We start from the raw sequence: 21,022 nt of genomic DNA, 5'->3' as shown, positions 1-21,022 counted from the left end.
AAGAAACAGCATAATCAACAACTGACTGAAGTGTTTCTGGGGTCACATTCAGAATGTGTTGCACAATGCATGCCTTCAATGCAGCTACGTTTGCAATCGGAACACTTAACACAACAACTTTTAGATAGCCTCACAGCCAGAAGTCACACGGATTAAGATCAGGTGATCAGGATATGCAGGCTGTAGGAAAATGGCAGCTGATAATTCTGGCATTTCCGAAATGGCGCTTCAGCAGCTGCTTAACTGGCTTTGCAATGTGCGGAGGTGCGCCATCTTGCATAACAATGATTGCATCGATGCTGTTGGAAAGCTGGAATGACGTGATTGTGCAAAATACGCTCATAGCGCTTACCAGTGACTTTACAGGTAACAGGACCGGAAGCACCTGTCTCTTCAAAAAAATATGGCCCAATGATAAATGATGCTGTAAACCTGCACCCCACTGTGAATTTTCCGTTGCTCATATTCGATCGTTCTGTATATTGAGGTATCCCGTCAGACGGAAGTGGGCTTCGTCTGCTGACAAAATCTTCCACAGCCAATTATTGTCCACTTCCATGTGAGCAAGAAATTATAAAGCAGAGGTCTCTTGCTGACAGGTCTCTTGAAGCAACTTGTGCACATGGATAATTTTGAATGGATAGCAAAGAAGGACGGTTCATAGGATTTTACACACAGTGCTATGAGTATGTCCAACGTTCAGACAATTCTCCGTGCACTACACATTTGCACACCACCACTCATCTCCTCTTGCACTGCTGTGGCCACTGCTTCCACTGACATCAAATCAATTTGTTTCCTCCCTCTGCCAGGTTGCACACCAAAAGAACTCGTCTTTACAAATTTCCAAATCATTTTCTCCAGACCTGTCGCAGTTGTCAGACCAACACCTTTTTCCAAACCCTTCTGTGTCCGGAACTTCTGGAGAGCAACGTGTACACAGTCATGGTCCTTGTAATACAGCTTTACAAACAGAGTACGATCCTACATTGAGACAGTCATGGCAAACATCACAGACGCAAAAGGAGGATAAGCCACGTACCCAGCGTCGTATTTATACCAACTTTATTGGGTCAAGCGCGTGACAGGTGTTTTCATTTACATATTCCGACACATACATCTATTGATCAATTTTCATACTACTTTTTTCCTTGTGCCATATGTTTTCTCTCTTCTCCAATAATATTCCATTGGAATTTGACATCATTCTGACCAGTGGTGTTATTTCTACAGCATTTTGAAAGTTTAACTATAATTATAATAGCCCTGTAGATTAGAAAAAGACACACTAAAAGAGGCAGTGAGTTTTGCTATTTAGGTAGTAAAATAACTGATAGTTGTCAAAGTTGAGCATTTATAAAGTGTAGACTGTAGTAGAAAGAAAATTGTTTCTGAAGAAGAGAAATTTGTTAATATCAAATATAAATTTAAATATAGTAAGTCTTTCCTAAAGACCTTCATCTGGAGTGTAGCCTTTATGGAAGTGAAATGTGGATGATACGTAGTTCAGACAAGAAGAGAATAGAAGATTTTGAAATGTGATGCTACAGAAGAATGCTGAAGATTAGATGGGTAGACACACACACACACACACACACACACACACACACACACACACACACACACACACACACACACGGAGAAAGAGGGTGAGGGGGTGGGTTAGGTAAATAACTGCAGAAAGAGAGCAAGAGGAGATGAGTGTAGTAAGTAGGTTCAGACAGATATAGATTGTTGTAGTTTTCAGAGATGGAAGGCCTGCACGGGATAGAGTACTGTGAGGAGCTACATCGAACTAGTCTTTGGGCTGAAAACCACTTCAACTATAGTTAATTTCATGCAAAGAGAATGTGTAAATGACTTGACTTGATTTTTTTTACTGTATAATACAGAGTCTCTAGTTAATTCAGATTTTTTTACTGTATAATACAGATTTCTCTAGTTAATTCATTCAACAGTTATTATGATGTACCTTAAGAAAATAAAAAAAATAAGCTTTTCTCAGGGACTAGGTTTTGTAATTGGGGAAATGCATTATTCCGATGCAATTATTTTTCATTAACGGAATAGTCTTTTGAATATGAAGACACCAGTAAATAAAAGCAGAGTTAGTGTCCTTTGGTTCAGGACTTACAAAATGTTGACTGGCCTGTATAACTATATCATTTGGCCATTGTGGATAACAGCATCATTCTCGGGGGTTAAGACAAAGAATAATTCTCAATGTCTAATTTCTGAAATATTTAAACAATGCAGTTTACGAATTTGAAATTCTGTTAGATATTTTAGGTCTTCCAATTTGCATGACACAATTATGAGACATTCAGTTGTAACACAAATAACACACATTCATTACGTATCTCTTTACTATTTAATTAAATACTGTTCACTGACTGAATAGAAAAAAGAAAAGGAGTACAGGTCAGGCAAAATAAAAACAAAGAAAAGTACAAGAAAGGTTCTATTTGTTTGTTTATTAATTTATCTGGTTCTGTGAATATTTGGGTTTCATCGCTCAGTTGTTTTCAGTTCTTTTGGAAGCATATTGAAAATGAAAGCTGCTGAGTAGTGCACATATTTCTGTACAATGCTTAAGGAATTTTTATCTGCAGTGTGTGCAGTTTTTCCATCTGGTGTTCAGGGAATGAATGTTAGTTTCTTATGAATGAGTCAGGATTGTCAGCAACGAATCTCATGATAAAATATATACACAGAGACAGCAGAGATAGAATTCTGAAATACTGAATGATGACCTACATGAAGTTCAAGAACTGACACTGCAGATCAGTCTGACTGCTCATTATTGAGCTAAAAATATTCGCGGTGAGTGCCAGAGTTGCCCCAAAATCTAATACTATAAGCACTGTACTTTGTAGAAACTATGCCATTTACCAAGAATGCGGTATCATTAACCCAGAAATAGGTGGTCAGCCTCATATGCAGTGTCAGTTGGCGACTTTCATTTAGGCCACTGTTCAGGTATTTTGGAATTCTAACTCTGCTGTCCCTGTGCATATATTCCACCATGGGATTTGCTGTTCGCAGTATTGACGCATTATTTTTTAAAAAATGTTAGATTTTTTATTTTATTTTTTAGTTGAATGGGGAAAAATGCAGCATACAATATGGGAAATTGTGGTTGTGGCTAGGTCATTTAGGGTATCTTGTTTGTCTGTTACATTTATTATGTTTATTGAGGCAATCATATCCTGCTGTGGTTGATGTGGAAGTCCCCACTCCACATCTCCACCTTTCTTCTCTATTCACATGGAGAGCTCTGTGGCTTTAAACATTTAAGCTTTATAGTTTTCAAACTGATTCTTTGGCATTGCCCAGTTACTTATTTTTCCCAGTCTTTTATTACATAGGAGTAGGTATCAGATACATCCACATGGTTTTGATATTTTTTAAAGTATAAGTACAATATTTATAAATACTAACAAAGAGATAGAGGGGCTGGCCAGTACTTACCTCAGCTCAGTACAGCCGATAGTTACACAAAAAACAACCAAAAATTTACATTCCTAGCTTTCGGAATAAATGTTCCTTCATCAGAGAGGAGAGAGGGGACAGAAAGGGAAGAAGGGAAAGTGGATTTAGTTACTCACAACCCAGGTTATGAAGCAACAGGGAAAGGAAAACTGGGAGGGTAGCAAGGATGGAGGCATGGTTGTCAGAGGGAAGCCAAAGATATTCTACTGTAAGTACTGTGCCAGCTTCAAACCAAAGAGGATGCATACAGAAGTAATGAGGTATATAGTATAAAGATGTAGGATGAAAAGATGCATGAATGGCTAAAGAGGAAAGGGAAAGAGGAGAAGACTGAAGAGTAAATGGGAGTGGCAGTCTGCAGATCTGGTGAAAGTTCATAATGCAGTAGAAAATCCAACCTGATCACATGTTCATCATCATCATAAACATGGAAGATCCAAGGGTAGGTAGGAACTGGTTATAGGTGAAGCGACTTCTTGATGGAACCATGGACCGCAGTAGGAAAACGATTGGCAGTGATCAAGATGAGGGTAGAAGGTGATAGTGCTTTGGCAGTGAGTTTGGTTAGGATTACGCTAACATCGGCACCAGTGTCAACAAGAAAGGAGATGCCCATTGACATGTCTGTTGTATAGAGGCGTCGTGTCACTCAAGCGAGTGGTGCAGCGTCAGACGATAGGCGCCGTGAAGGAACGTGGCGGGACGTGGCACCTAAACATGCCCGCTGGAATAGTGTGGGTAGGTACAAGGCATGTCACAATTGCAGGTGGCATACCTATAAGTAGCATGGAACCAGCACAGCAGGTAGGATGGTTCACAGGGCGTTGGGTGCGGGAGGGGGCCGCAGTTGACTGCATCGGGTCAGTAGCCATTCAGGTTGCTGCTTGGGCAAGGTCGGCAGCTGTCTGAAGTCTGCTGGCAGTACCTCCTGTAAGACACTAGGTGGCAGCTCCTGAATGGCAACTGAGGCGAGCGCACTGGCCTCTGGCGGCAGGATGTGGAACGAGATGTGCAGGCATGCCAACTGGAGGTGATGGAAATGTCGTTCGTGATAGGCAGTGCCGATGACAAATGATGGCGTAACCCTGATCCACCGTGCGCAAAACAAACCTCTAGTGGGTCAGCGACGTGAGACAGTAGATGAAGTTGCAGATCGAAAGGCCTCTTGACCGTCCACAACGTCCAAAGCGTGGTGTTTGATCCTCGATTAAGGTACATATGTGCTGCCAAAGCTGCAAAGGGGTGCGGTCGTCGAGGTGCTTGTCATGAATAATGTGGTGGATAGCCTGTGCCATAGAGCGAGAAAGGCACTCAATAAGCAGTGCCATCAAATATTTGTGCAAGGTAGGCGGTGAGAGAAGCAAGTCACTGATGAGGTCTGTATGATTGTGGAGGTGGCTCACCAGGCAGACAAGGCGGGTGTCACTGTCTGAAATGCCGTGGGTGTCCAGTAGGTGATCCACTAAGGCGAACCAAGTCTTTGGGTTATCTTTTTGCAAAGCAGGTAGTTTAGGAAACCTGCCAGGTATCACATGTTGAGGATGTATCGGCAGACCGAGATCGGTGTGAGCAAAGCACGACGCCTTCGACACCGGAAGTGCGATAGTGGTGAGTGGTGCATCGCCAAAGGTCTGTGTGGGGCAGTGGCCACATGCAGCACACGGTGCGGAGGGAGCAGGCGTATAAGTCGGCACGGTGTGTCCAATCTGCAAGCCCAATCAAGAACATGGCACGTGTGTAATGGCCGTTGCCATTGCAACAACGGCAGGAGGTCTTTGTTGATCCATTATGGACTGTGGGACAATGGCTGGCATGTATTTCTTGATACAATAATTTACCAACAGCCGTATGTATTGTAGAAATTTATTTTATGAACTTCTTATATGGTACTAGTTTTGGCGTTACATTGCTGCCATCTTTAGGCCCCACACGTCATAGTCGTAAAATTGGTTTGCAAACTGCCCCAGTCTGTGTTGCCTGGCCACCAAGAGCTGTTGCCTAGCAATTTGATTCACAGATCCAGTTTATAGCTCCTTCCGTTTATAGCGATTTCATGACTATGACGTGTGGGGCCTGAAGATGGCATCAATATAACGCTGAAACTGGTAGCATGTAAGAAGTTCATAAAATATATTTCTATAATACACATGGCTGTTGGTAAATTATTGTATCAAGAATGGCAGGAGGTGGTCACGGTGAAGCCATGGGGGGCTGACCTGGTAACCAGCACGGGCGGTATGTCTGGCACCATTACGAAAGTGAGTGGAAGACGATCATAGTGCAACCATGGTGCAATGGTCACGGGACAGGGGAGGGGGGGGGGGGTGTTTGTTGTGACACTATGCATATTAGATTGTGCTACCCCATGCCTAGAAATATTTGATTCACACTTCTGGTACTTCGTCAGCGCGTCAAACCATCCTGAAGGTAATTATGTAGAGGAAGGATAATTAACTGGAAGGTCGTCCACGTTGCTATTAGGCAGCGTGCATTGTCCATGTTGTGGCTGTTTTTGTGCTGCCACACTAAGTGTTGGCCACGTTGTGCTGGGTAAGGTTAGGCGTAAATAATTGTTCACTTTTAACCAAATTCAAAGTAGGTACATTTGTCTCATCTACATCTACATCTACATCTACATTCATACTCCGCAAGCCACCCAACGGTGTGTAGCGGAGGGCACTTCACGTGCCACTCATGGTTGCAAGCATCGTTAATGGGGCCTGTTGCACTTGCACTGAAAGTCACTGGTAGATCCATTGTGGCGGAAACAATGTGGACTGGCACATGAAGTTTGTAAATGAAGAAAACAATCGCAAAATAACTCGCGATGAGACGACGACAGTGTCTGGGTCACCACTGATTAGATTAGATTAATACTTGTTCCATAGATCATGAATACGACACTTCATAATGATGTGGAACGTGTCAAGTTAATGAAAGATGTCTGTACACGATATTACATTACACAAAATATTGCATGACACTAATGTTTAAGTTAGTTTTTTTTTCCCTCCCTTAATTTATATCTAAAAATTCAGCCAATGAATAGAAGGAGTTGTCATTTAGACATTCTTTTAATTTATTTTTAAATGTTGGTTGACTATCTTTCAGGATTTTGATGCTGTTTGGTAGGTGACCAAAGACTTTTGTGGCAGCATAATTTACCCCTTTCTGTGCCAAAGTCAGATTTAACCCTGCATAGTGAAGATCATCCTTTCTCCTGGTGTTATAGCTATGCACACTGCTATTACTTTTGAACTGGGTTGGATTATTAACAACAAATTTCATAAGTGAATATATATACTGTGAGGTTACTGTGAGGATCCCTAGATCCTTAAATAGATGTCTGCTTGATGACCGTGGGTGGGCTCCAGCAATTATTCTGATTACACATTTTTGAGCAATGCATACTTTTCTACTCATACGAAAGTAAGGAAGCTATGCATGGTCTCCTGGGTTGATTATGTCTGAAAGGCCTTCTGCAATTATGTTTCGAATCTACAACCATGCATTCAACTTCTGTGTTGGAAGCAGGCTGAATGGGGGCGATGGTCTATTCAATGCAATCACAGTGACAGAAGGCCTGGAACTCCGTTTACTGAATTGAGGTCCAATACCCAGTAGGATTCACAATGTTCCCCCAGTGAAAATATAAGAGGGCATGGATGTTAGCTGGGGTGGTAGTGGACAACATTTGAAATGCTATGTAAGGGGGGTTTCAGAGAGCATCCACCACCAATCAGCAGCCAAATAGCTTCCTAAAATGGCACAGCAAGATTGACAAAAAATGACACAATTCCAGAGACTTTAATGGTCTTGTAGAGATGTGATTTTGTGTATATATACTGAATCGATGAGTGAAAATTTATACTAAGGCTGGGAATTGAGCCCAGGTCTACTGCTTACTAGCTATGAAAGGTTTCCTGAGGAGATAATGTCTGCAAGGCCTTTTGCATCTGTGTTTTGAATGTTCTGACCATACACTCAGGCTCTGTGCAGGTGTGTTAGCTACTAAGTCGCCTCAGCACAGCATTTCATACATCTGCATGGATTACCCTGGTGTACCTGCCTCTTCATTCCAAATTCTCACTGCAATTCCAGTCTGCTTTAAATTCCTCCTTACACACTGACAGGATTTCCAAGGCTGTCCACATTCTGGAAGAGCACCTCAGCATGAAACATAAATGGGGGATCCATCCTGAAACCCAGCTGCAGGTACTTATACAAATGAAATGACACAATTTCAGAGACTTTACTGGTCTCATAACATATGATTTTGTGTGTATGGTCTGAAGCAGGAAGTGAAACTTTGTACCAAGGGTGGGAAGCGATTCCCACCCTTGGTAGAAATTTTCATGTGCTGCTTCAGTGTATATACATAAAATTAACAAGGGTCCCCACCCATCAGTAGTCAGTGTGGGGTCAAGTTGAGAAACAATGTGCAGGGGCTGCCTGATTGAGAAAATAGTTACAACAGGAATAGCACACACATTCAATATCAGCATTGATGCTGGGCCAGTAGACACACCGCTGTGCCAGTGGCTTCATTTACATCATCCCCCAATGCAAAGGCTTGAAAGAGCTGGAGGATACAGGGCCAGAGTTGGGACCAAATAATAACTTAGCATTCATAGTCCTCTGTGGCCAAATTAAAGATACTCTTTTGTGGTGTTGAACCAATTGTGCAATGTGAAAACATTACCAAAGTCTACATCAGCCTGACTGGAAATGTGTTTAGGCCATCCGTTCTGTACCACAGGCAAAACTTTCCCAGGACCGGGTCACGGAACTAGGACATGGCTACTTTGCACACAGCCAGCAGGAATACAGCCAGAGTTTGTTGTAAATGTTAACCCAGGGCAAAAAAGACTGTTTCGTGGCAATCTAATTTCACATGGGCCCCAGGAGGTAGGTGGGACAGAGTGTCTACTTCGATGTGTTGGATGGTGGGGCAAAAGTGGATTTCATAGTGGTAGCCTCTTAAAAACAATGTCCAGCACTGCGGATGTGCTGTGCCGTCATTTCTAGATGCTTAGAACAATGGCCAAACAATAAATCTGAGCATCTGGTCAGTCAACAGGTAGATTTGCTGCCACTGAAATACACATGACATTTCTTGACTCCATAAATAATCACTAAAGCCTCCTTCACGATTTACAGTTAGTTGAACTGTGTCATATTCAACATTTGAGAGGTAAAAGCAATTGGCCACTCATATTCATCTGACACATTATAGGACAAAACTACACGATTCTGTTCTTGCATGAATCTGTCACAGATGTCAACAGCAAGCCTCGTGCACATTGCAACAGACACCATGCCACTTTGAGGCTATCCTCATGGCACTGGAAAACTGGTTTATAGTTGACTGACCCCACAGTTATTTGACACCCTTCTTGTGGAGAGTGTAATATGTGACACATATGGAATAAAATTGAGATAGTAAATGATTTTACACTAGAATGAATGCAGCTGTTTAAGATTATTAGGTCTCGGCATATCAGTGATTGTGTCGACGTCGTCGCATACCCGTGTCACTAAGAATGGGCCCCAGATAATTGACAGTAGGTGCAAAGGAATTGCGTTTTTCCAGCTGACATTGTAAGTCATTATGTCTTTTAAGGGAAACTATGTGCATCATTCATTGACTGGTTGAAATGGGGGGAAATGATGCCTTGGTCCTGAAGTCAAGTGAGTTCTACTTGAACACAGAAACGGTAGTGAACGAGCTTTACAAAATTTTGACATCACTGAAGGGTGCATAAAAATGTGAGCAGAAAAGTAATGGGCACACCTGAGCATAGGTTCAAAAATGTGCTTGTATGAATTGCATAATGTGTCAAGGTGAGAACAGGGCACCATTTTGGGCACTAAATTGACTTGTTCAACTTTTATTGAACACAAAACTGGTAAAGGCATCTAAGCCAAAAATGTTAGCAGCAGTAGAAGAACTCACAAATATGATGATTAGTGAAGATTTGACATTTTTGTACTTATCTGCTATTGACAGTTCTCCGAGAAGAGAAATGGAATTGCATCTGTAAGACATGACCTGGTGCTGGGTGAGCAGTGGAGAGATAAGCTGCCAATACATATCCTCACTGATTATTGAACTGACTGCACTGGTGTCCAGCTGGAATTTCACAGACCAGCTGGAAAACATCAGGTTTAGTGTAAATCTCTGCAGTGGCAGGGGAGCTGTGTGCTCCACAACTGTGATAGTGTGGGCTGATGTGCTGTTCCCATGTCACTGCTGAGCTTGTGCTCAGAAGGACACTTCTTGACCCATCGCTGCACAGTGGCACCATTTGCCATAAGCCCAGCAGTTCACTTTGGAGTTCTGGTTACCACAGTCAGTGCAGGACTGGAGTTTCTTTGACTTGTGTGAAGCATGTGCAGTGTTATGTGGCTTTATGCTTAATTACAGACTTACTATTTTATCAGTTCATTTGTTTTCACCACGTGACACCCGCTGTTTACGTCCTCCTTCGTTGCTGAGCGATGTATCACTTTTCATTCTGATGCCGTAACTCTTCCTTTCCTATATCTTTACTACTTTTTATCTATATGAATGATGAACTATTGTTTTGCCGTTTAACAACTTTTTAATAACTGTGGAAGTATTACAGGCATTGGGTCCCACCTAATGTGTCACCCGCCTATACGTTTTACATGAACCTTTCAAGACTTGATCGATCTGTTTACAAAGAGAAACCAGAATATCTCTCCCTTTAACGTTGTCCAACAATGACCAAGGAAGCTCGATGCCCTCGCGGCCCAGGCTCTTTCGTGGCTTGTGGTACTTTGCAGCATTGTTTTATTTCTTGCCCACTTGGCGCTACATCGAACTTTCGTGGTGATCGTTGAGAACGTCTTCCACATTATCTGCAACATAAATAAACTTTCTTCCCACAGTATTTCTGAAAACTCAAAAACAAACTTAAAGAACATAATAATAATAATAACTGTTCTTACAATTATTCGTATAAGTCTTGGTCGATTTAATAAGGGGTGGGAGAGCCTTCTGACACCACACATGTTACAATGACGAGGTCGGGAAAATGTTTCTGACTCTCTCAGTTAATGTTATAAAAAAGGGCACCAGATGCTGAGAGGGGAACAGAATGATTTATGTGGTTAAGTCTCTCACAAGGTGCCAGTGATTAGGACACCTTCAAACTCTGGTGAGTCTTGGAGACAGAAAACAAAGATAATGAGAGGGAACTGTCAATTGACTGCTGCTTGTGATGGTAGCAAACTACTGTCGATATTTGGGTTTCATTTGTGAAGGCATGCTGAACTTAAGTGTGTGTGTGTGTGTGTGTGTGTGTGTCAGTTGTCTATTTTTGACAAAGGCTCCTTGCTAGCTGAAAGCTTATTTATGACAGTCTTTTTGTTGTGCCTATCTGCGACTCAGCATCCCCACTATCTGGTGAGTAGCAACTTTCCTCTTCATAATATTGATGCATTCCATCCTGGATTTTCCATTGTTTGATTTTCACCAAGACCAGGATTGGACATGGCCAAAGCTTTTGCCAAGACCTCCTGCCAGGGGGCAAGGTGCACAAGCACATCTCGAATTGATGATTCCGTATACAAAACTTTACAATTCAGACACATGAAATAGCACTCGCATGACAAGCACTGCAACTCGGCAGTATATCCTGTGTAAGACTGTGCATTTTGTTTACAATGCTGATTTAACTGTAGCCGAGCCACAAGGTGTGTCTTGTATGACTGTAGTATTCGGTTAACAGGACACAGAGAACATTGAAAGACAAATTACTAGTGGTCAGAGAGTTGTAATTTCCTCAACACCCTATATAAAAGACTACTAGAACAGAAGACCAAGGCACTTTGCTGTCTGCCAGAAATGCTATAAGCAGAACAGTGCAGTTCAAAATGATGGAGGTAGACTTACCAGCTCACCAAATACTTGTCAAAGTCTGTGAACTACACTGCAGTCATAGCTGTGACTACTGACTGATGTTGTTCCCACTGAGACGTGCCCTTCAGGAGAGCTACATACTGTTCCTGCTGTTGGTGCCAAAGTTCCAGAAACATGGGATCCATAACACTGTCACTGGGTATGAATGTGTCGCTAAAAGCACAATTGGGTAAGGCCTTATCACCACTTCTCTGTCAACTCACAATACAAATGAATAATCTGTAAACAAAACCACATGTGTCAAAAGTGGATCACTGAATGAAAGCCAATAATGAGAACAAAAAATTTCAGGGACAGCACAGCTTCAAAATCCAGTAAACAGAATAGCATGATTGATAACAGCTCATGCTGTGTACTGTATTAGACTGAGGCACTGCTGCGTGCGTGATCTCGTTGCTGCAAGCGGCTCAGTCCACATGACATGCTGCATCTGTCCCTGGCGGCGGCTGTCAATTGTAATCTGTTGTGCCTCTCAGTTGCTGGTAAATTTGGCCATTGGTGGGGATAACAGTCTATGTTAGCGTAGCAAACTTGATGACAATATTATAAAAAAAGAACATATTTGAAAACAAGATGAAAGATACGATATTCCAAGAAAAATCTGACAGGGCACTGAAAGACCTAAATGGAAAAAAGGACCCTGGAGCAGATGACATGCCCACAGAATTATTGAAGTACTTGAGAGAGTCAGCCTTGACAGAACTATTCATGTGGTATTCAAAGTGTGTGTGACAGTCGAAGTACTCTCAAGCATCAAGCATCAAGTAGAATGTAATAATTGCAATGTGGCAAGCATAGATTGCTACTCATCACGTAGAGGACATATTGAGTCACAACAGGCACAATAAAGAAGAATGCTAAGTTTTCAGACAATCGGACAAGGTCCTTCCTTCTGAAGTAGAAAACACACACACACACACACACACACACACACACACACACACACACACACGATTAAATGGCCCTTGTGTGTGTGCGCGTGCAAATTGTGTTCTTGTGAGTACGTGTATGTGTTTCTACTCCGGAAGAAGAACCTTGTCCGCAAGCTTAAACATTTCAGCATTCTTTTTCATTGTGCCTGCCTGCAGGTCATTGCCTCCTCTATGTAATGAGTAGCAATATAACCTTTCCATACTGGTGTTTTTAATCTCTGGACATTCCATCATTTGGTAGAAAGTAATAATTCCAGTTTCATAGAAGATATGTGCAGATAGATGTGAATTACTGAACTATTAGTTTAATAAGCAGCAGCTACAAAATACTGATGCAGATGACATACAAAAGACTGGAAAAACTGATAGAAGCTGATCTTGAGTTAGATCAGTTTGGGTTCAAGAGAAATGTAGAAACCTGTGACTCTTGGACATATCTTAGAAGATAGCTGAAGAAAGGCAAACCTATGTTTGTAGCATTTGTAGGTTTGGAGGAAGCGTTTAATATTGTAGGTCAGAAATCAAACCCACATATACTTAGAGACATTTATTTTTACTGGATTACAGTCAGAAGTACAGCTCTAAACAAAAAACAAAAACAAAGAATAAACATCAAACCATCAAAATCGGCTACTCTTATAAGGATTAAACAATGCAGTTCACTGGTCATTCTCTTGCTCCCACAATATTGTTCACAGAAATTCTCTCCCTTTGAAATTTTGAACTTACCAGGGTTAACGTACAAGGAGTAAAAGGTTACGTGGAACTTTTATAGAAACCAGAATGTAGTTAAGAGAGATGAAGGACATGAAGGAAAGCTGTAGTTGAGAAGGAAGCAAGACAGGATTGTAGCTTATCCTCAATGTTATGTTATCTGTACATTTAGCAAGCAGTTAAAAGAACCAAGGAGAAATTTGGAAAGTGAATTAAAGTACAGGGAGAAGAAATAAAAATGTTGATGTTTGCAATGACTTATAGTTCTGTGAGAGATGGCAAAGGACTTGGAGGATCAGGTGAACACAACAGATAGTGTCTTGAATAGAGGTTGTACAATGAACACCAACAGAAAGTAAAACAAGGGTGATAAAATGTAGTCAATTTGAATCAGGCGTTTCTGAGGGTATTAGATTAGAAAATGAAACACTAAAAGTACTCCACATGTTTTGCTGTATCGGGAGCTAAATAACTGATTGTGACAGACGTAGAGAGGATGTAAAACGCAAACTGGCCATAGTACAAAAAATTATACTGAAAAAGAAAAATTTGTTAACGTTGAATATAAATTTAAGTGTTAGGAAGTCTTTCCTGAATGCATTTGTCTGGAGTGTACCCATTAATGCAAGTGAAATGTGAGTGGTAAACATTTCAGACAAGGAGAGAGTAGAATATTCTGAAGTGTGGTGCTACGGACGAATATTGAAGATTATGTGATTAGATCTAATATTTAATGAGGAAGTACAGAATTGATTTGGGGAAGAAGAAATTTATGGCACAACTTGCCTAAAAGAAAGCATCAGTTCATAGAGTCACACAATCATAGCTTACACGGCCATTAAGGCCTTTGTCAGCAGTACGCACACTCGCGCACACACACACACACACACACACACACACACACACACACACACACACACTCGCGCAAGCACAACATGCATACACATCTGCGGTCTCAGAGAGCTGAAACTACACTGCAAGCAGCACTAGTGAAAGATGGGAGTGGCGACTGGGTGGGGGTAAGGAGGAGGCTGGGGCGGGGAGGGGGAGGGATGGTATGGTGGGAGTGGTGGACAGTGAAGTGCTGCAGTTTAGATGGAGGGTAGGAGAGGAGGTGCGGAGGGGGGAGAGGGTAGGTAGTGGAGAGGAGAGAAATAAAAATAAAAGAAATTAAAAGACTGGGTGTGGCGGTGAAATGATGGTTGTGTAGTGCTGGAATGGGAACAGGGTGGGGGCTGGATGGGTGAGGACAGTTACTAATGAAGGTTGAGGCCAGGAGGGTTACGGGAACATAGGATGTATTGCAGGGAAAGTTCCCACCTGTGCAATTCAGAAACACTGGTATTGCTGGGAAACATCCATATGGCACAGACTGTGAAGCAGTCATTGAGGTGAGGGGTAACATGTTTGGCAGCGCGTTCAGCTACAGGGTGTCCACTTGTTTTTTGGCCACAGTTTGTCGGTGGCCGTTCATGTGGACAGACAGCTTGTTGGTTGTCATGCCAACATAGAATGCAGCACAGTGGTTGCAGCTTAGCTTGTAGATCACATGACTGGTTTCACAAGTAGCCCTGCCTTTGATGTGATAGGTAATGTTAGTGACCGGACTGGAGTAGGTGGTGGTAGGAGGATGTTTGGGACAGGTCTTGCATCTAGGTCTATTACAGGTGTATGAGCCATGAGGTAAGGGATTGGGAGCAGAGGTTGTGTAAGGATGGACAAGTATATTGTGTAGGTTCAGTGGACGGCGGAATACCACTGTAGGAGGGGTGGGAAGGATAGTGGGTAGGACATTTCTCATTTCAGGGCATGACGAGAGGTAATCGAAACCCTGGTGGAGAATGTAATTCAGTTGCTCTAGTCCCGGATGGTATTGAGTTATGACGGGAATGCTCCTCTGTGGCTGGACTGTGGGACTTTGGGAGGTGGTGGGAGACTGGAAAGATAAGGCACGAGAGATTTGTTTTTGTACAAGGATGGGAGGATAATTATGGTCAGTGAAGGCTTCAGTGAGACCCTCGGTATATTTAGAGAGGGACTCCTCGTCACTGCAGATGTGATGACCATGGGTGGCTAGGCTGTGCGGAAGGGACTTCTTGGTATGAAACAGGTGGCAGCTGTTGAAGTGGAGGTATTGGTGGTGTTTAGTAGGTTTAATATGGACGGAGGTACTGATGTAGCCATCTCTGAGATGGAGGTCAACATCTAGGAAGGTGGCTTGTTGGATTGAGTAGGACCAGGTGAAGCAAATGGGGGAGAAGTTGTTGAAGTTCTGGAGGAATGAGAGTAAGGTGTCCTCACCTTCAATCCAGATAGCAAAGATGTCATCAGTGAATCTGAACCAGGTGAGGAGTTTAGGATTCTGAGTTTTTAGGAAGGATACCTCTAGACAGCCCATGAACAGGTTAGCATAGGGATGTGCCATGTGGGTGCCCATAGCCATACTGTGGATTTGTTTATAGGTAATGCCTTCAAAGGAGAAGTAATTGTGGGTGAGGATATAGTTGGTCATGGAGACTAGGAAGGAGGTTGTTGGTTTGGAATCATAGGGCATCTGGAAAGGTAGTATTCAATAGCAGTAAGGCCATGGGCATTAGGAATGTTAGTGTACAGGGAGTTGGCATCATTAGTGACAAGCAGGGCACCGTGTGGTAAAGGAAAAGGAACTATGGTGAATCGGTCGAGGAAATGGTTGGTATCTTTTATATAGGAGGATAGGTTCCGGGTAATATGTTGAAGGTCTTGGTCTACTTGAGCAGAGATTCTCTCAGTGGGGCATCCTGGATGGTTGGGTTTATGGACTTTAGGAAGCATGTAGAAGGTGGGAGTGCAGGGAGTGGTAGGGGTAGGTAGAAAGAGGGACTCTGGGGAGAGGCTCTGGGATGGGCCTAAGGATTTGAGTAGTGACTGAAGATCCTGCTGGATTGCTGGAATGGGATCACTGTGGCATAGTTTGTAGGTGCAAGTATCTGACAGCTGACTGAGTCCTTCTGCCATGTAATCCTTGCAGTTCAAAACTACGGTGGTGGACCCTTTGTCTGCAGGTAGTATTATAAGATCGGGACTGCAGTTCTTTCTGCGAATGTAAGGTTAGTATGTATGTTGAGGGATTTGGGAATGATGGTGAGGCAAGGTCCGAGGATAAGAAATTCTGGAAAGTTAACAGGGGGTGGTTTGGAGGCAGTGGGGGTGGACCACGGCTGGATGGTGGAGGGAACTGAGTTAGGCAAGGTTCAGTGTTGGTCTTTGGCTGAGTCTGATTGGTCGGGTTGGTGGTGAAAAAGTGTTTGCACTGTAAGGACGTGGAGAAGAAGAGAAGGTCTTTAAATAGTTCTGCACAGTTGAATTTTGGAGTGGTGCAAAAGTTGAGGTCTTTGAAAAGGACTGATATTTCTGTGGGTCTAAGGATTCTGGAGGAAAGGTTCACGACTGTGTTGTGGGTCTGTTTAGGTTTTGAGTTCTGTGTGGTGGTGGGAGTGAGTTTCTGAGGATGGGGTAAGTGTAGTAGGTCTGCAAGACAAGGTTTGTCAGCTATGAGGGGGTGTGGGGGAGGTTTGGAGGTTGTTGTAGAAGTAGTGGACAGTGAATCTTTTTATTGTGCCTATCACAACTCAGCATCTCCGCTATATGGTGAGTAGCAACTTTACTTCTCTCGTATCGTTGCATTCCATCCTGCATTTTTCATTGTTTGATCAGTTCATAGAGTATGTCCAGTGGTACCAAGGAATTGTCAGCATGGTAGTGGAGGGAAAAGTGGAGAGTATAAATTGTAGAAGGAGAAAAAGGCTTGAATACAATAAGCAGGTTCAAATAGATGTAGGTTGCAGTAATACTACAGAGATGATGAATCTTCCATAGGGTAGACTAGAATTGTGAGCTGCATCAAACAAGTCTTCAGGCTGAGGACAACAATCTTTGTATCACAATTACTAAGTTAATATTAGCTATGCACTGGCTATTTCTCACAGCATATCATTTTAAAATTGTACTGTCAACATACAGAGTCACCAACATTGTGTACTAGAGCTCATCCTCAGGTAAATATTCATAAATCAACCATGGGGATCTAGACTATGATGGATTCATGTTTAGTAAGACCTGGTAGCACTAGCTGCAGATTGTATTATTGTTCCTATCAGATGACAGAGTAATTTGCCATTATTTGCCAATTAAACAGGATACAGTTACTTTCTTGTTGAGATACAAGTTCATGTATCTATACTTGGAAGTGTAGCTAAGGTTGAGGAATAAAAAGCTGCTGTTGATAAAACCAGCAATACATCCATGGCAGTCCTGTTTATTGTCACTGAAATATGAGGAAGCATTTTTAACGCATCAGGTGGTGCACTGCCCTACAATGCATGAATTTCTCCTCTGGCAAAATGCCCCACCCAGTAAGTGATGTTTATAGTATACAGATATTGTATTCCACATTGTAACAGAATGTGTTCTGTATTTTGACAAGAGGGTAGGAACTGGCTTAACCACTTAATTTGGTCTCTCTTTCATCTGAGAATGAGATTATGTATTATGTCCAATTTTCTATGTAAGTTGTTAGGCAGTGTGATCTGAAAAGGCAGCCATTCACCTGTCTGATTCACGTGTTGTACATATACATACACAGGTGGGTTTCGTTAGGGTAGCTGGTTGCATATGGAAGAGTATGTACTTAAGCTAGATAACTACTTTGAGAGCTAGTGAAGTCTCTGTAATGTTATGGGACGCACATCAGTCAGTTACAGACGAGTGTTTACCTCTACTCATTTTGTTTAGCAATTGTATTGGTGTTTTAAATGTATCATAACAATAGATATGTAAGTGATAATAGTACAGAGAGGATCAGATTTCAAATTAGGTTATTTATTGAACATATTTTTAAATATTTAACTTCATTTACCTCAGAATGTTTCAGTAGAGGCACTGACAATATTTGTCTTGACCACCTTAATCAGTCAATCAACTTGTCTGGTCATTAACACCATTTGGTTTAGAACCAATGTTAAGTATCCAGAATATCTTCAGACTCTCCATTGTGCTTTCAATGGAAGCAACAATATTTTAAATTGTGGGAACTTTTTTTGCTGTATCATCACACTCACTGTGGTGGTAACATTTTGATTTGCCTCAAGCCATCCAACTACCCTTCCAAAACCATAGTTTTTGGGATAATGTCTTAGTAACCATCCTCCAACAAGATTGCTCACCATATTCTCAGACACATTGTTCCGCAATTGATTGCCTGGCGTTACAGAGGATGAACTAAATGCAACATAATTTCCCTAATAAGTGCTCTCTGGTATTACAGTTGTTTCATTAAGAGATTTTGTCAGTGCCTTCTACTAATAACTTCATGTACATAAATTACTGCAACACAATGAGAGTTGCAGAAATATTTTTGTGCGTCGTCATGTGCCAACATAGTGTTTCTATAAGCTGTACCATACTTTGCTTAACTTGGTGCACTCTGTAGTTATATGTCCTCAATTAAGTTTATAATTCTCTTAACTGGAATAAACTCAGTGAACATGTTTCTAACATATAATTCAATTGTGGTCCGTACAGCTGAATATTCATCGCTTCAAGGTTGTTGCACGTTTTGGACTTATGCATGTAGTTGCTACAAATTTGTGTGTCTGGATTCGAACTTTGGTGCTTGAGAGCCTAAAAGAAATTTCTGCATACCAGCATCGACGTCTTGAATCATTTTTGGCTGCAGATGAAGATAGTGGAGTCGGTATGTATGAGATTTATTTCTTAGCCTGTAGAGTTTATTCACATCTTTGATTTGACTTTTATTCATAATGAAACTACAGAAATCAATTTTTGAATTTGATAAATAGCCCACTAGTAATGCTGGTTTTCGAATGAGAAGTTTAAAGTATGATAATGCTGCAAATTCTCAGTTAGTCATAAGTACCCTGAATATGCCTTAGCAGTTGAATGTGGTAGACTAGGATTTGTCACGACATATTCACAACATTGGAGGTTAGCATTCCTGATTGTTCTGTACTGATACTGTTTTGCATCACTGCATAGTTATTGTTTTCATCCACAATGATTCATTAATTTGATTTCAGTGTGTCACATTCAGTTACTTACATGTCATTTACAAATATGTTTATATTTACTGCATTACATTTTTATTTTATTTGGTTCTTAGTTGTTTAGTAAATGCTTTGTATACTGCATAATTTCTTTGTGCTTTATTTCTTAATTTTTTTTTTTGTCACAATACCCAGACTTAGTCACTAGAATGCAAGCAACTGTCAAATAAATAATGAGATAGCTGATAAAATCTTGTTGGGTGATCCACTAAGTGGTGGCACCATCTTGTCACCACATTGCAATGAGTTTCATACACATTGTCTTAAGGCAAAGTTTGAAGATGATGGATACAAAATGCACTGAAATGTTGTGACAAGGTGATGCAACCACTTGGCCAATCACCCAACAAGATATTGTCATTGGGATATACCAAGAAAGCCTGCAGACACAATGAAATAGTTATTTGACAAAAGGAGATAGAAGGTATATTATAGAATAGTCTTTTAATTATTTAATTATTAATGACCTGTGTAATGTACATTGCAACAAATAGTCTAGCCTGTAATCCCCCCCCCCCCCCCCCCTCCTTCGTCTCATCACCCCTTCACTTGCCCACAGAGTTAATTTTGTTCTCTTTCTCATCTGTTAGTATTATATGAATAAAACTTAAAAATTTACTGTCATTTTATATTAAACTCGGACATACAGTTATGAACAAATGTAAAATGGATTAAAGATATAAGCAGCTTGTGGTAGCAATGATTTGCTGTGTTTATGAATACCCCTCATTTGGATAACAAAGTTTTTTGTATGTACTGCTAGAAAGAGCTGTCTGATATATTATTTGCTTGGTCTTTATCGTATTTATGTTCTAGTTTTTAAATTTGATCAAACAAATGACAAGCAGCAACTCAAAATACACAATTGTGGGTCAGTGCATTCTTCCACTGACAACTTCGTTTGTCAGCACCCATTGATCTGACTATTCCGTCTTGCAAAATAAACATATTCTGAGCATGTAGTCACCTCAAAAAGGCTCAGCCAAGCTGCAGTCTTAATTTAAAAAAAAAATTATTACGGGACAGGTACGAAGATATGCAAATATGAGTATATTGTTACTACTAAAAATCATGTCATGTTCCATCAGGGATCAGTGAACATTACTTTTGTGAAGTAGTAACGCAATTTCCCCTGTTGATAAGTTTTGCTACTCAATCTTAATTTACCCACTAGGTGACAATTTTTAATCAGTCAAATTCATAAATGTGTCGTGTAGATCATACCTAAGGAACCAACTTCATACACATGAAATTGTTTTCAATAATACAGTAAAAAGAAGCAGTTCTTATAAACTGCCTAGTAACCCTAAATTATTTTGCCCAGTTCACACACAGTATGACACTTCCAAAAAAGTGTTTTTTCTCTTCATTTTGTGCTAACTATAAGGGGCATTCAAACATAAATGAGCTGTAGGCATAATTACAGAAACGAGTACCTTTATGTTAGAAGTATTGAACCTGGCTGATGAGACACTTGTTCCACTGTGACACAAGGTGGTGAATGACTGTCTCATAAAATTACTGGGGCGGCGATGTTAACAAGTTCCGCATGTACAGCTGGACATAGTCATCAAAGGTGAATCGTTTGCCCCTCAGAGCCTTTTTACGGAGACCAAAAATGGCATAATCACAGGGAGAGAGGTCCAGACTGTATGGATGGTGGCCAAGAACTTCCCATTTGAATTTCTGCTGGAGGTCTGTGACTTTGTTGGCTGTATGAGGCTTTGCATTGTTGTGGAGCAGAATTACCCACAGGTGAGACTACCTGGTTGTTTTGATTTGATCGCTTGGTGAACAGTGGTCAAGGTTTGCGAGTAACACTGGGTGTTCAC

General features: G+C 41.3%; 1 protein-coding gene across 7 annotated transcripts in view; it reads left to right on the top strand.

Annotated features, from left to right (window-relative positions):
• The window catches only part of LOC126355837 (proton channel OtopLc-like), a 642,361-nt gene that overhangs the window by 543,335 nt on the left and 78,004 nt on the right, over window positions 1-21,022 (top strand). For all 7 annotated transcript variants that reach the window (XM_050006292.1, XM_050006296.1, XM_050006294.1 and 4 more), the window contains one exon: window positions 18,649-18,820. In XM_050006292.1, coding sequence (XP_049862249.1) covers window positions 18,649-18,820 — 172 coding nt within the window. The remainder of the gene's footprint in view (window positions 1-18,648; window positions 18,821-21,022) is intronic.

This window comes from Schistocerca gregaria, chromosome 3 (genome assembly GCF_023897955.1).
Source record: "Schistocerca gregaria isolate iqSchGreg1 chromosome 3, iqSchGreg1.2, whole genome shotgun sequence".
In the NCBI taxonomy this organism is placed as follows: domain Eukaryota; kingdom Metazoa; phylum Arthropoda; class Insecta; order Orthoptera; family Acrididae; genus Schistocerca; species Schistocerca gregaria.
This window is presented reverse-complemented; position numbering and strand designations above follow the sequence as displayed.